This window comes from Oryza sativa, chromosome 10 (assembly GCF_034140825.1).
Source record: "Oryza sativa Japonica Group chromosome 10, ASM3414082v1".
In the NCBI taxonomy this organism is placed as follows: domain Eukaryota; kingdom Viridiplantae; phylum Streptophyta; class Magnoliopsida; order Poales; family Poaceae; genus Oryza; species Oryza sativa.
The window spans coordinates 23,007,244-23,020,984 of record NC_089044.1 but is presented as its reverse complement, the minus strand read 5'-3'; the positions used below and the strand labels follow the sequence as shown (position 1 = coordinate 23,020,984).

Here is a 13,741-nt window from a genome sequence, read left to right as displayed (position 1 = left end):
CTAGAAAGTTTTATATTATGAAATGGAGGAAGTAGGACGTTACACTACCAAGTACGACAGATCGATGTGTGGTTAACCGACAGGAGCGTGCGTGATTCTCATGGGTGGATGCCGATCGATCCGTGTACGACGGCTGATTCGCCCATCTCGACGAGAAATGCAGACACCGCAGTGAGTCACCCAAGTTTGGATTTTAGCCGACAAGTCGCAAACCCTCCACACCGACCACGCACCAAACACCAACTACCCCGGAAGATGATACCACCACAGTAAATTAAATTCCTCGCATTTTTACTGCATTTTTGTCCAACTCCAAATTCCGACGGACCAAACCCAGCAACAAGCGGAGACCACACAAATTTCTTGTGGAGTCTCGATCTAGAAAACGCTACTAGCACACACATGTCATGTCACCAACATCAGCCATGGCCCACCAGCAGCCTCACAAGCGCACTGTCCTCCATGGCAATGCTTGCCACGTCAGCACCTCACGTTGGTCCATCCTCGCTGACGTGCCGTCCACATATCCGTTCCGTTTACACGCCCCGTTTCACCCGTAAGACTTATCCGTTCTCCCTTCTCTCTCTTCGCAGCCAAGTGTAAAAGCGTACGCGTACGTGTACTGAATCTTCTTCCACTGCACCCCTTTGATTTGACCGCTACGTTGTCGCCGTCTCACCCAGCTCGATCCATCTGGCTAACTACGTGGATTAGTAGAGATTATCGCCTTAGTTTGATTCTATAATTACCCACCTATCTAGAAGTAGCTTGTAATTGAACAGGTGTCACTTGACAGTACTCAGTACAACAGAGCAATGGAAGCGTATACAACACTCAACGATCAGCTGCTTGTGCCTGCTCAAAACGACGAAAAATTAATTGAAATCTTTATTACTTTTTAGTTCCAAAAATAATGGATAAGGCCATTGCTGCTGATCTAATCCTCCCCCATAATCTCCAACCAGGAAGCATGCACACTAGAGAGAAAAAAATATATACAAAAATCACATGCATACTGATGCAATGCTACTACTTGCTTTACTTGTGAGAGTGCCAGAGGAGGAAAGATTATTAGTTTAGCTTTACAATCCTAATCAGCATTGATCACTTGGTTAAGTGACGATAAGCACGTCGCCATCACACGCATAGTTGAGATTTCCTCTATATATACCCGCAGCGACTCTTCCCTCCCAAATTCATTTCATTCTCTTCAAATCCAAGCAAGAAAGAAATCAAAGCTTCTCTTCTTGAATTCAATTCAATTCAATTCCTCATCTCCGATCGAATCAATCTTGGTTAGTTGTTAAGCACCTCTTATCTACTTAATTATCTTCCTCTCCGGAGAAGCTCGAGCTCGAGATCAAGTCCATGGCGTTGACGCTGCGTTCATCCACGTCGTTCCTGTCGCCGCTCGACCCGTCCTCCAAGCGCGAGGACGCGCCGCCGTGCTGCGTCGTCCCCATGCCGGCGCCGGGGAGCGGCGGCAGGCTGCGGCTCGCCAGGGCGGCGCCGGTGGAGCACGCGACGATGGAGGAGATGGCGTCACCGGAGGCGGCGACGCTGCTGCACCACGGGGGCGGGGGCGGGCAGGGGCAGCGGCGGGGGAAGGGGACGGCGGTGTACGTGATGCTGCCGCTGGAGACGGTGGGGGCGGGGGGGAAGGTGGCGCGGGCGCGGGCGCTGGCGGCGAGCCTGGCGGCGCTGCGGAGCGGCGGGGTGGAGGGGGTGATGGTGGACGTGTGGTGGGGGGTGGTGGAGCGGGAGGGGCCCCGGCGGTACGACTGGGAGGGCTACGGCGAGCTCGTCCGCATGGTGGAGCGCGCCGGCCTCCGCCTCCAGATGGTCATGTCCTTCCACCAGTGCGGCGGCAACGTCGGCGACTCCTGCAAGTAAGCCTACCCAACCTCACCTCCTAAACTAATTTCCTCCATTTTTTTTGTTCTTAATTTCTTGGACTCGGAGTGTTATAAAAATAGATGTACAACGGAGACATGAATTTTACGTGGAAAACTCTTTCGGTAAAAAAACCATAGGTGCCGACCGGCAATGTTTACCGTAGAGTCGTTGATTATAAACGTAGAGGAAGAACAATGAGAACTTCACACCTTCTCGTACAACTTACAAAAGTATATATAGAAAATAAAAGAAAGACACTGAGTCCTACTAGAAAACTAATCAGAATATACTGTGGGCTTAAAATTTGGATCACGTATTTAACCTAGAGTGCTCTGCAACTGCAACTGTTGTTCTCTGTTCTAGCCAATCCATGATCCATCTGGTTAGCTTAAAAAAAATGTTTCAGATTGTATTGTATTTGCTTAGCTTAAGGGAAAGCTTATTTGATTAGGAAAAACTTTTTAGTTTGGTTCTATTCTATGTTCTATATATAGCCAAATGATCTGCTTATCTTGAGGAAATGGTTCAGATTTTATTTGATTAGAAAAAAAATGTTTTATTTTAGGGGTTTTTCATTCTTTGTTGGTCTCTTGCACGCAAAGAATATACGTGTATTTTTCTGAAGCAATAAGCAATCAAAATTATCCAAGTAGGAAGGGGGAAAAAGCGTAAAAGCGATAGCTAAAGAACACAACAGATACGAAGCTGTCACAGGAGTTGGAAGAAGGAAAAGGATCAAAAGATTCCTCCCAACTGCAACCGGGCTACTGCTAACCAACAAACACCTGCTTTTGCCACCACTAATTAATTCCAAAATCAACTCAACAAAGAGATCAAAATCGAGTTCTAACAGTTCATATGATTTCTGTGACAGTTTCATTGGATTAATTATGATTAGTGTTTTATGGTTTATGCTCATATGTGATTTTGCTGATGTTGATGCAGTATCCCGTTGCCGGGATGGGTGTTGGAGGAGATGAAGTCGAACCCGGACATCGTGTACACGGACAGGTCGGGTCGTCGGAATCCGGAGTACATCTCGCTCGGCTGCGACACGCTGCCGGTGCTCAAGGGCAGGACGCCCATCCAGGTCTACTCCGACTACATGCGCAGCTTCCGCGACACATTCTGCGGCTACCTCGGCAACACCATCGTGGTAATTACATTGTGGTAATTACATTGTAATTACACTACAACTATACTATAGTTGCATTTGAAATTGTTTTGTCAAAAAAAAAAACTTGCGACAGTTTTTTTTAGCGATTTCGAATTGGTAATATGATTAACCATTAACCCTGCATCGATCTCCATCCACATCCTTGCTTAATCGATCCAAGCAATTTGTTTGATCTTGATTTCGTTGTGAAAAATTGCAGGAGATCCAAGTAGGATTGGGGCCTTGTGGTGAGCTGAGGTATCCTTCGTATCCTGAGGCCAATGGAACATGGCGTTTCCCTGGCATCGGCGAGTTCCAATGCTATGACAAGGTACTCTTTCTTTACGTTAACCTATCAAATTATCGGTGAAATGTGATTTGTGATTGGAATTACCAAATTATTTTTTCGCGAACGCGCAAAAGTATTATCAAATTATGGGTGAAATGTGATTTGTGAGTGGGATTAACGGTGAATGGTTTGGTTGATTGGTGTGCAGTACATGAGGGCGTCGCTGCAGCAGGCGGCGGCGGCGGCGGGGCACGAGGAGTGGGGGAGGGGCGGGCCGCACGACGCCGGCGAGTACAAGCAGTTCCCGGAGGAGACGGGGTTCTTCCGGCGAGACGGCACGTGGTGCACCGAGTACGGCGACTTCTTCCTCGGGTGGTACTCCGGGATGCTGCTGGAGCACGGCGACCGCGTCCTGGCCGCCGCCGAGGCCGTCTTCCGCGGCACCGGCGCCGCGCTCTCGGCCAAGGTCGCCGGCATCCACTGGCACTACCGGACGCGGTCGCACGCCGCGGAGCTCACGGCGGGGTACTACAACACGCGGCGCCGCGACGGGTACGCGCCCGTCGCGGCGATGCTGGCGCGGCGCGGCGCGGTGCTCAACTTCACGTGCATGGAGATGCGGGACGAGCAGCAGCCGGAGCACGCCGGGTGCTCGCCGGAGCAGCTGGTGCGGCAGGTGCGGTCCGCGGCGCGCGCGGCGCGCGTGGGGCTCGCCGGCGAGAACGCGCTGGAGCGGTACGACGAGGCGGCGTTCGCGCAGGTGGTGGCCACCGCGGCGAGCGCCGGGCTGGGCGCGTTCACGTACCTGCGCATGAACAAGAAGCTGTTCGACGGCGACAACTGGCGCCAGTTCGTGTCGTTCGTCAGGGCCATGGCCGACGGCGGCGAGCGGGCGGCGCTGCCCAGCTGCGACACCGAGCAGTCGGACCTCTACGTCGGGTTCCTCGAGAAGAGGGCGGCGCCGGAGGCCGAGGCGGCCGCCGCCGCCGCCGTCGTGTAGTATGGAGGCGAGCTTCGTGGCGCCGCCATTATTGTGTATAGGTACGGTGCTACGTGCACCGGGAAAGGGAAGTGTATATATGATTATGCGGGGAGTCTGCAGGTTGCAGAGTTTTATAGTCAGCAACTGAGCAGGCATCATGTCTAGTTCATATTTAGGCCATATAAGTTTTTTTTGTCATATTTCAAAGCACTGTACTCCAATTTGGCAGCTTTTTATGTGTAAACTGCCCACCATGTAATAAGCTTTGTTAGCTGAGAATAATTTTGCAACTTTGCAAGGAAATAGCTCGTTTGCAGCAGCAAACAATTTGGGTTCTATTTGTTCAAAGTAGCAGATAATAAGGTAAGGATTGGGCCGACGTTTTTGAACTTTTGTGTTTGAACTTTATGCAGGTTTATGTTGGATACATTGGGCCGGCAGACGGCGACCAAATCAAACCTGCGGATTTTTTTCTTCTTTTCCCTGAAAAATCAACCTTTCACGCGTACTTTACAGAGTCAAACTACGACATATATAAGCAGGACGCAACAGCCAAAACCTGCATCCGGACTTTTCAAATCTAAGGACAAGAGAGAAGAAAAGGAGAACGAAAAGAAAGAAAGAAAGAAAGAAACACATATGCTACAATCTCATTAACCCGTGCATATTGCACTGAGCATAATATGGTCTTGATCAAGGAACAATGTGACCAAGGTACAAATCACATTCCAAAGGGCGTGAACAATGTAATGAGCAACAATACATGCAACATGTTAGCTCTATTTATGAAATGGAGCCCTTTCAACAGTGAAATTTACATCATGATAATTTATACGGGGACTAGTGATATAATCATAGACGCGGTGGAGAATACCAGGATCGTGTCATAGAGAAAAGGGCTTCGCATACACATCGAATGGCTCGTTTGCAGTTAGCTGTGGATCCTGCAGATTAGAGAAAAGCAGTTAGTATTGTTGACAATCTGAAAAGGGAATGGAAATTGTATACAACCAAAAGAACATGTTCTGTGTGTTTTTGTATTGTACCCACGGAAATAGGATTTAAATAATCACTAGATAGAGAGGAATATGTCAAACTCCAGAATTTACCTGCTTCAAGCCGCCACTACTAACGCTGCCTCCTGTAAGAAGCATTGTGATTAGCGATGTTACAGCACCACCTCCGCTGCCCATTGAATCACCTGTACTGCGTATTGTCGAACGCATGGAGGTCAGGATACTCCCATAGGTGGTGCCCTGCCCACGCTCAATTGCTTGGATAAAGCAAAATGTCATAGCGCCAGTTGAAGTGATCTTTGACAAAGCCTGATTGGAACAAGTGCAAATGAATCAAATGTTAATACCTATAAATTGGGTTAAACAGAATAGAACACAACTGACCAATAGAACAGTAACAGAACAGGCATGATCTGCAATCAGAGTCCTTGCCAAAGCTATCTTTTAAGCATATATTAACTTCGAAGAGAATAAGGAATGACAGCCTAGGATGCTAACAGAGAAGGAATGAATTCAAAAATTTACTGAAGTATCTGCAGATGTCTGATCATCGTCACAACCACTAAATGAAATACACTCGCCGCCACTAGTGCCCTTCCAGACACCAGATCGAGGTCGATGATCTTCCCATACATATTGCCCACTCCTGTACCAAAGAAGACCAGGGATATTAGCTGAACATATTTCCATCATAAGATCTACAGATCTATGTTTGTAAAGTAAACACTACAACCAAGGAATCCAAAACAAAACCAACTGAATAAAACAGCATAGTCTCTAAACAGCACATTCCTGTCCTAGGATAAACAACATTTTGATGGACATACTATGGGCAAATTAGCAGTAAGTTGTGAAAATAAACGGATGGTGAACAGTACCACACCAAAACTGTTTCCAACAAATGACAGTCCCAAGAGGGTAACTACTTGTATTGACATAATTGACTAAGAAACATAGTTCACTGGCTCTACCCTCAAATTACATTCCAGTAAAAATATTTGAGCAGGATGACAGAATATAATCATCATGAGACAAAAAAAATAATTGAATGCTGTCCTCAAACTGCATTTCAATAGAATATTTGAGCAAGCTCCAAAATCATATCATCATCAGCTGAAACATAATCAGACAAACATGGCATTCAAATCAAATTGGTTCAGAAGTAAATAGCATCTTTCTTGCAAACATAGTTTGTAGTGAAGATAGGATAATAAGATTGCCATTAGGTTAAGTCCATGTACTTATCATTCAAGTGCCAAAAAAAAAAGAGCTTGCACAAGATAAGCGAACCTGTTCATTCTGCAGAGGAAAGGCAAATCAAGTGCAGTCCCACTGTGACAAGCATCTATCAGTGCATGAAGTTTAACTCCAGGAGTAAGTGGTCTGACAAGAGCAGTATTTATTTCATCATCCACAATCATTCCCTGTGTCTCAAAATCCAATGGGCAGAGGGTTTCATCCATTCCATCAACTTCATCTCCGCTGTAGTTTCTTTGTTGTGCTCCGTGACCAGAATAATGGAATACCAATGAGTCTCCAGGCTGGCAACCTTGTACAAGCCAATACATGGCCATCCTTATGTTGTGCTTTGTTGGAATCTTGTAAGGGTCAGTTTGTTCTTCTGCAAGACAAGAAATAAACCAATAGTATTGGGTTATGATCAGTTTCAACAGATCATCAGAAAACAAATTTCATATACCAGAAAGATAATATAAGACAAAAAAATACTTTGCCCTTTTCCTGTCTTAAATGTTTTCAGTCTAGCATTTGCATCCTACTAGATTCCATTTAGTTAGTAAAACCATAATTTGCGAAAACATGAGCCCATGACTCACAACAACATTAGCTTATATCAGCCCTAAAGAGTGTGATGGATCAAACCAAACCAGCTTTATCTTCAAATTGAAACCATACGTAGTTTATTGAGGCAGGAATAAATTTAAATTACATTTTGATATCGCCAACGAAAAAAATACAGTTCTCAATTCCTCATCATTTGCCCCTGCCTATTCATCGCAACAGTAAAATAAAAAGCGAGCAGAAAATTCATCAAAATGCAAAGCCACCCACAGCTCCTTGATTCGATCATACCCTAGCCCTGAAATTCGCTCCAGAACAATCTCTTCACACGCAGGCCACTATTGGTGGGGTGGGGGATCAATCAAACCCCGAAATTGAGGATACCCGAACCAGAATTCAACCAATAGGGAGGTAATATCGGGTAGTTACCGGTGAGCATGATGATGGAGTCGTCGGGGAAGTGGAAGCGCGTCGTGAGGAGGTGGCGCATGCACTTGGCGTCGTTGATGCAACCCTTGAGCTCGTGGCGCGAGAACTTGTAGGAGATCCCGCAGATCACGGCGCGCTTCCGCCCGTGCGCGGGCGGGGGAGGCGGCCCCCACCCCGGCGCCTGGTGCTGGGGCGCCACCGCCCCCGGCCCCGCGGCGCCGCGGGCGGGGTCGCCGTGGGCCGGTGGCGGCGCGGCGGCGGCGACGTAGGTGACGGCCCCGCAGATGGCGCAGCGGATGCAGGGCGCCCCGTGCGGCAGCTGCAGCGGCGTCCGGCAGCCCGAGCAGTCGATCAGCATCATCATCTCTCCGCCGCCGCGGGGTCGCCGCCGCCGGCGAGGAGGGGGGAGGCGAATCGGCGGGTGGATTTGGTTGGCAACGATTTCTTCGTTGGCTCGGCTCGGCTCGTGGTGGAGTCGTTGAGACGCGTCGTGTATTTGCGAGCCCGCAAGACGCGGCAGGTGAAGCCTTCTTCGGGAAGGACGCGGCATCCTACCGTCGATCGAGTCATCGACGGCTCTGATTGAACTGTACCAAAGCTGTCGCTGATGATACAGATCGCTTACGTAAATTTTTGAACGCGGCATTTGACTCCTGACGGACGGCTGAGTAATCCGGTATCATCGCCGTTTCTCATCTCTGATTTTTCTAATTGTTACTTAGCTGAGCAGCATTTGGTTTGAATTTGTAATGCCAATTTATTCTTGGAGTAATCACTATTCGGTTCAGTTTGTATGCTTTAATTAAACAGCAAGCAGCATCGTATGCTATGAATTGTGCTTTGGGTGCGCCAATAATTTCCTTCAAGATGCAAATGCTTGTTGATCAATCCACAATTATTTGGTAGCTCGTGTTTCCAGTCCCCACAAATGATAATGGATTTTGGCATATATTCCTATACCTACTAATGGTAATAGTATAATCCAATGTGCAGTTACACATCAACCACGAAAACAACAGGAGGCATTCCATTCATTCAAGGTCATGGTTATCTTTATGCGTTCAGGTACAAAGTAGTACAGACAATGGCGGGGGCGGCATGCGGTTCCTCCAACCAGCACGGCCGGCACCGTGGAATATGTAGGTTCTATACATGCTTAAAGCCAAGAGACAAAAGGCAACAGAGATTTTGTCTCCTGATGTTGGGGGTGTGTACATCATCGTATCTCTAAACATAGGATGAGTATTACACTGAAGAAGAGAAAAAAAAGAAAGCACGAGAACCCTACTGACCTCGATCAGTTGCCTTCGACAACAGGAAGCTCTCTCTCTCTGCGCAGGAGTTCTGCTGCGTCGCAAAAGACACCACAAAAGATGTATGGAGGGAATGGCGGAAAACTCTGGTTCCGAAGCTCTGCTGCAACGGCAGTCACTCAGGGTATCGCCACGGCCCGATGGGGTGGAGCAACTTCCCCCTGTAGGGAAGCGGAAGGTTGTGTCGGGCGAATTGGTAACAACGCGATGACATCGCGAAGCAGCTTCGTGCCAACCTTATGTTGGCTTTCCTTCTCACACTACTGACAACGGTAGATCATTGCCATTATTTGGCATGCGCTTTTGTGCAGCCTTCACAGCAGCCACCCTGGCTGCATTGGCTGCTTTATTTGCTGAAGCAACGGCCCTGTTCACCTTATCGTCGACTCTTGGGACGTCATAGGCCCTCTCTGCAGCTCTTCTCGCCTCCTGATAGTGCAACATAATCAGAACTTAGAGAGTAGAATTGTACTAAGCAAAAATGGCCAGAGAAACTTTCTGACAGCTAATGGCGTAATAGTGTTCAGGAACATTACCTGCACTGCATTGAGGACCTTGGAATGGTTCACAGCTATAGGGGACCCAGGGATAATGTTTTGGGTGCTCAAGGTGTCAAGAACTCCATTTTGCCAATGGCCTGCTTGTGTCTCTCCATTCCTGAAAGTATACATGCCTAATCCTTGCCTTCTACCCTCATGCCAAGCTCCCTCGTATCTGTGACCATTGGCAAAACTGTAGACTCCGAAGCCATGCATTCTATCAGCAAAGTACTCCCCAGCATAGGTATCGCCATTCCTTGACACAAGTTAACAAAATGTTAGTTCAAAGGTCAACCCAATAAACTTGTACAGGATGCTGCATCGTATAAATAGATATATAGAGCACTAGTGAATCAGGCTAAACTGCAACAATGCATCTATGGCCTATGGGCTATGTGGAAATCTAAACATACAGCTTTTATTAAAATGAATCCGTAGAGAAGAACAAAGTTTCACACGGGAAACTGTAAACAAGGGAAAGATAAGGAAATATACAAACAGATAGTGGTGCTCAAATATGTAGTAGACTGGTACAACTAACATACATCACACACAATATATCATGCTATCTCATAAACTTTGCAAAAAAAAAAATGAATACACCATCAAGTTTTAATTTGGTAGATGGAAGTGAAAAGACTAGGTATAGTATATATATGGATTTTTAATATTCGTCCCTGACACAGGACAACAAAGTAGGATTTCCAAATCCAAACAGCCCGTCATGACATGACACTGTCAACGATGACTAATATAGCTCGTAACCAATCAGACATAAATCAATAAGCATTACGGACATAAATCTAGATAACTAATAACAGAGAATGGATGGCCAAATCCCGCACGGTTAAACGATGCAGCATAAATAAAAGAGAACATCAATCATATTAGTATTAGCGATACCAAAAGACTGCTTGCATTAGATATTTAGATTGAAGCTACAACTAAGAATGAACCAACAATTACCCTAATCAACAAATACAGAATGATCCCCAACAACGAGAAACAGATTTAGCTTTAGAAGAGCTATATGCCAGAAGCTAAACCAACAGAGGAGAGGACCCTGTTTTCCATTTCAGATTATCACTAATTCACTACTTGGATACACATGGGATTATGGTAGGAAGTCAAACAATCAAGACAGATATAATACAACAGAGAGATGAGAGATATATGGCTGGAAAGAACCAAAAATGGAAACTAATGGAATAAGCAAAATGCAATGGATCAAATTAGACATCCAGTATTCCACATGTGAAATAACTAGTGCTCAGCTTGACCAGTGCAAATTTGCACGAGATCAGCTTCTAACAGCATATCAACAATCCAGGAAGAAATGGAACAGGAGGACAGCTAAGCATGCTCACAAAACACAGCTAGACTAGCATAAACAGGCAAATCATCACTTGTTTTAACTTTAAAAACGTCTTCTAGAAGAATATAGGCATGCATTAAGTGTAAAAAAAAGCTTGCTTTCTGATAAGTGATAACAAAAAATGATGTGTATTAGTAGACTGAGGTGGTAAAAGTATCAGTTTTCCCTACAGCTCTAACTTTTATCTCTATAGTTGGTAATCTGCTCTGCTTCACCAAATTGATTTCCTACCTAATGATATAGGCTGAGAACATAAAGGAACACCTTATATTCTGATTCATGAGCAGGGCAGAGGGTAAAAAAATACAGGGTCGTTGGAGGCTATACCCTAGTGATAATTACAACTTTTTCAGAATCTACCATAAATGGCAAAAGTAAATTCCAAGTTGGATCTTTCAGAAGAAGGTACCACTACCAGCCCAACATTTCATCTCTCCCTTGTAAACAATAAGCTAATGGAAGTCATTCCCTTTGATCAAATGAAGCATTCACATTTAATACATTATCTACTAGGGTTAGGAAAAGCTCTAAAATTCAGTGCATATAAAGCAACATAGTAGACAACTACATAGATAATAGAGAATCTAACGTTCTGCTCAACTTCACAAGATCTAAAATTTAAGCAACACCTAACTTACTGGTATAAGCAGATAAGGTTCGAAGATAAAACTGTGTTATAAGTTATAACCAATTACAAGATACTTGTTTGGATACACAAATCCACAAGGATGGGAATAATTTAGCAATCGCTGGTGCAAAACACCAAAACCATGCTAATTTCACTCTTATCATATACTGTGGTTAAACAATCATGCATTTGCCTAATTTGACATTACCACTAAACATTTTGCAACATCCATATCTATTTGACTGACCAATGATGGATCATAAACATGCTCTTAACTAGTTGCAACAGCTAATTTCACAACAATGACAAATTCTCTAGCAGGCAGCAGCAAATGAAATATATAAGTTCAGTCCCACACCTGAAATGGTAGTGGCCAAGTCCATGCTTGACACCCCTCTTGAATTCCCCAATGTAGCGGCTGCCATCCTCGCAGGTGTGCACGCCATACCCATGGCTCTGCCCATTGGACCATTCTCCGGCGTACACATCCCCGGTGTAGAACCTGTATACGCCGTGCCCGTGCCTAAGCCCTTGCCGGTACTGGCCCCTGTACCGGCTTCCCCTGGCCCAGGTCTCGACGCCATAGCCGTCGTACTTGCCGTCGATCCAGTCCCCCTCGTACCTGCCACTCATGTAGTAGTAGTAGACGCCGCTGCCGGTGCAGCGGCCGCGGTTGAACTGGCCCTCGTAGACATCGCCGTTGCTGTAGACCTGGACGAAATGGCCGGTGGTGGGGGCGGAGGCGGAGGCGGAGGGCGAGGAGCCGATGGACCAGAGGATGGGGGATCGGCGCGGGCGGCGGAGCGGGAGGGGGAAGGGGAGCGGGAAGGGGAGGCGCGGGAGGGAGAGGCAGAGGAGGAGGAGGAGCGCGCAGGAGAAGGCGGCGGCGGAGAGGAAGTCGGCGAGGAGGGAGCGCGGGAGGATGGCCGGGGATGGGGAGAGGAAGTAGAGGGTCGGGAGGGAGAGGAGGAGGAGGAGGCGGAGGCGGAGGTGGAGGCAGCGGAGGAGGTGCCTCGCCGCCGCCGCCGCCGCGGCGGGCGCGGGCGACGCCGCGGCGGGGGCGACCTTCCGGCGGTGCCGCGGCGGCGCGAACGGCGACGGCGACGGGGACGGCCTGGTCGGGGTGGACGAGGCCGAGGAGGAGGTCATGACGGGGCGCTTGTGAGGGGTGGAGGGGAGCGCATGGTGGGGGCTGGAGGGGATGTGGATGCGGAGGGCGGGAGGGGGCCCGAGGTGGTTGGGATCGGAGGAGGGGGGAGGGTCGGCGGCGGCCGCGTCCGGTGATGCGGCGGCGGGGGCGACGACGGGGAGGTGGTGGTGGTGGTGCATCTAATTGGGATCAATTCGGCCGGGATTGGGGGTTGCTTCGCCGGCGAGGGAGAAGGCGACATGGGGTGGGGGTGCGTGGCGAGGCGGAGGCGTGGGTGGGGGTGGGGGCAGCCGCCTCGCGCTTTTCTCTCTTTTCTGCACCGATTTTTCCGGGTCTCTCTCTCTCTCTCTCTTTTTTTCTTTTTTTTTCCTCTCTTGTTTGTTCTCCTCCTCCCTGAGTTCCCGCTGGTTCTTTTTCCCCTCTTGTTCGATGTTTTTTAAACGAATTTATTCAAATTCAATTCTCCTCTGAAAACTACGAATTGATTGTGATTTTTTCCCCCTTTGTTCTAGCTTTTAACATAATTCAAATTGAATTTGAATTTGAATTTCCCACAACAAGTTGATTCTGTTTAAACCTGTGATAGAAAATGATTATTTTACCCTAAAAAAGAAAATGATTATTTAAATTGGAACAATCATTTGTGTAGAGTAGCACTATACGACATGTCGTCTTCTTGAAGTTATTTAAATAAGGGTGACTAGGAAAATTAAATGTTTTTTTCTTGTTTAAATGTCTTTGTCTTGCTCCACTTGTAGTTGTAGTTGTCGCCCTTAGCTCTAATTTAATGTCATTTGTTGTTTTTGCTGATTAATGAGCAAATTTATTATTTTGCTCGTGTAGTTTTATAGCTTTAACGTTCATAAGCATTAAAATAGGATCAAATGAAGATATAACTAAGTTAACTAGTAATTTATTTACTTTTGCTTGCATAAACAAGGTAATATAACCTTGAGAGAGAGACCAAATGCTTGGAGTCAATAAACATTGAAAGATGAGAGAGGTGGGTATATAGGATAATAAACTAAACATACTACCCATGCTACTCTATTAAAATATGACGAAGCTATAAACCAACACATCCAACACTGCAAAAAAAAATGTAACGTCAACATATATCAAAATTTGGCGTTTTAACAAGGTTGATTTTGGCAACATATCGAACAGT

The 13,741-nt window shown here is 46.8% G+C and overlaps 3 protein-coding genes across 3 annotated transcripts; 1 reads left to right on the top strand and 2 right to left on the bottom strand.

Annotated features, from left to right (window-relative positions):
* Nucleotides 1-1,192: 1,192 nt before the first annotated feature.
* On the top strand, nucleotides 1,193-4,659 carry LOC4349417 (beta-amylase 3, chloroplastic). The gene is made up of 4 exons (XM_015759107.3): nucleotides 1,193-1,889; nucleotides 2,842-3,052; nucleotides 3,273-3,383; nucleotides 3,550-4,659. Exons 1-4 carry the CDS (start codon nucleotides 1,369-1,371, stop codon nucleotides 4,339-4,341), a joined length of 1,635 nt encoding a protein of 544 aa, XP_015614593.1. The 5' UTR covers nucleotides 1,193-1,368; the 3' UTR covers nucleotides 4,342-4,659.
* A 290-nt stretch (nucleotides 4,660-4,949) lies between these two features.
* LOC4349416 (metacaspase-1) lies at nucleotides 4,950-8,036 on the bottom strand. Its single transcript, XM_015759108.3, has 5 exons — nucleotides 7,569-8,036; nucleotides 6,630-6,960; nucleotides 5,865-5,985; nucleotides 5,433-5,648; nucleotides 4,950-5,267 (listed from the first exon to the last, which is right to left on the bottom strand). The coding sequence occupies exons 1-5, from the start codon at nucleotides 7,930-7,932 to the stop codon at nucleotides 5,208-5,210; spliced, it is 1,092 nt and encodes a 363-aa protein (XP_015614594.1). The 5' UTR covers nucleotides 7,933-8,036; the 3' UTR covers nucleotides 4,950-5,207.
* A 541-nt stretch (nucleotides 8,037-8,577) lies between these two features.
* LOC4349415 (uncharacterized) lies at nucleotides 8,578-12,849 on the bottom strand. The gene is made up of 3 exons (XM_015759362.3): nucleotides 11,782-12,849; nucleotides 9,418-9,676; nucleotides 8,578-9,310 (listed from the first exon to the last, which is right to left on the bottom strand). Exons 1-3 carry the CDS (start codon nucleotides 12,750-12,752, stop codon nucleotides 9,137-9,139), a joined length of 1,404 nt encoding a protein of 467 aa, XP_015614848.2. The 5' UTR covers nucleotides 12,753-12,849; the 3' UTR covers nucleotides 8,578-9,136.
* Nucleotides 12,850-13,741: the final 892 nt, after the last annotated feature.

Bases quoted from the DNA above. Each gene is read 5' to 3' on its own strand.
- LOC4349417 (XM_015759107.3), top strand. From the start codon at position 1,369: ATGGCGTTGACGCTGCGTTCATCCACGTCGTTCCTGTCGCCGCTCGAC. The intron at 1,890-2,841 runs GTAAGCCTACCC...ATGTTGATGCAG, and splicing joins AACGTCGGCGACTCCTGCAA to TATCCCGTTGCCGGGATGGG. The intron at 3,384-3,549 runs GTACTCTTTCTT...ATTGGTGTGCAG, and splicing joins AGTTCCAATGCTATGACAAG to TACATGAGGGCGTCGCTGCA.
- LOC4349416 (XM_015759108.3), bottom strand. From the start codon at position 7,932: ATGATGATGCTGATCGACTGCTCGGGCTGCCGGACGCCGCTGCAGCTG. The intron at 6,961-7,568 runs GTAACTACCCGA...CTTGTCTTGCAG, and splicing joins CTCCATCATCATGCTCACCG to AAGAACAAACTGACCCTTAC. The intron at 5,649-5,864 runs GTAAATTTTTGA...TGTTCCAATCAG, and splicing joins AGACATCTGCAGATACTTCA to GCTTTGTCAAAGATCACTTC.
- LOC4349415 (XM_015759362.3), bottom strand. From the start codon at position 12,752: ATGCACCACCACCACCACCTCCCCGTCGTCGCCCCCGCCGCCGCATCA. The intron at 9,677-11,781 runs GTGTGGGACTGA...ACTTGTGTCAAG, and splicing joins CTTGGCCACTACCATTTCAG to GAATGGCGATACCTATGCTG. The intron at 9,311-9,417 runs GTAATGTTCCTG...TTGCACTATCAG, and splicing joins AGGTCCTCAATGCAGTGCAG to GAGGCGAGAAGAGCTGCAGA.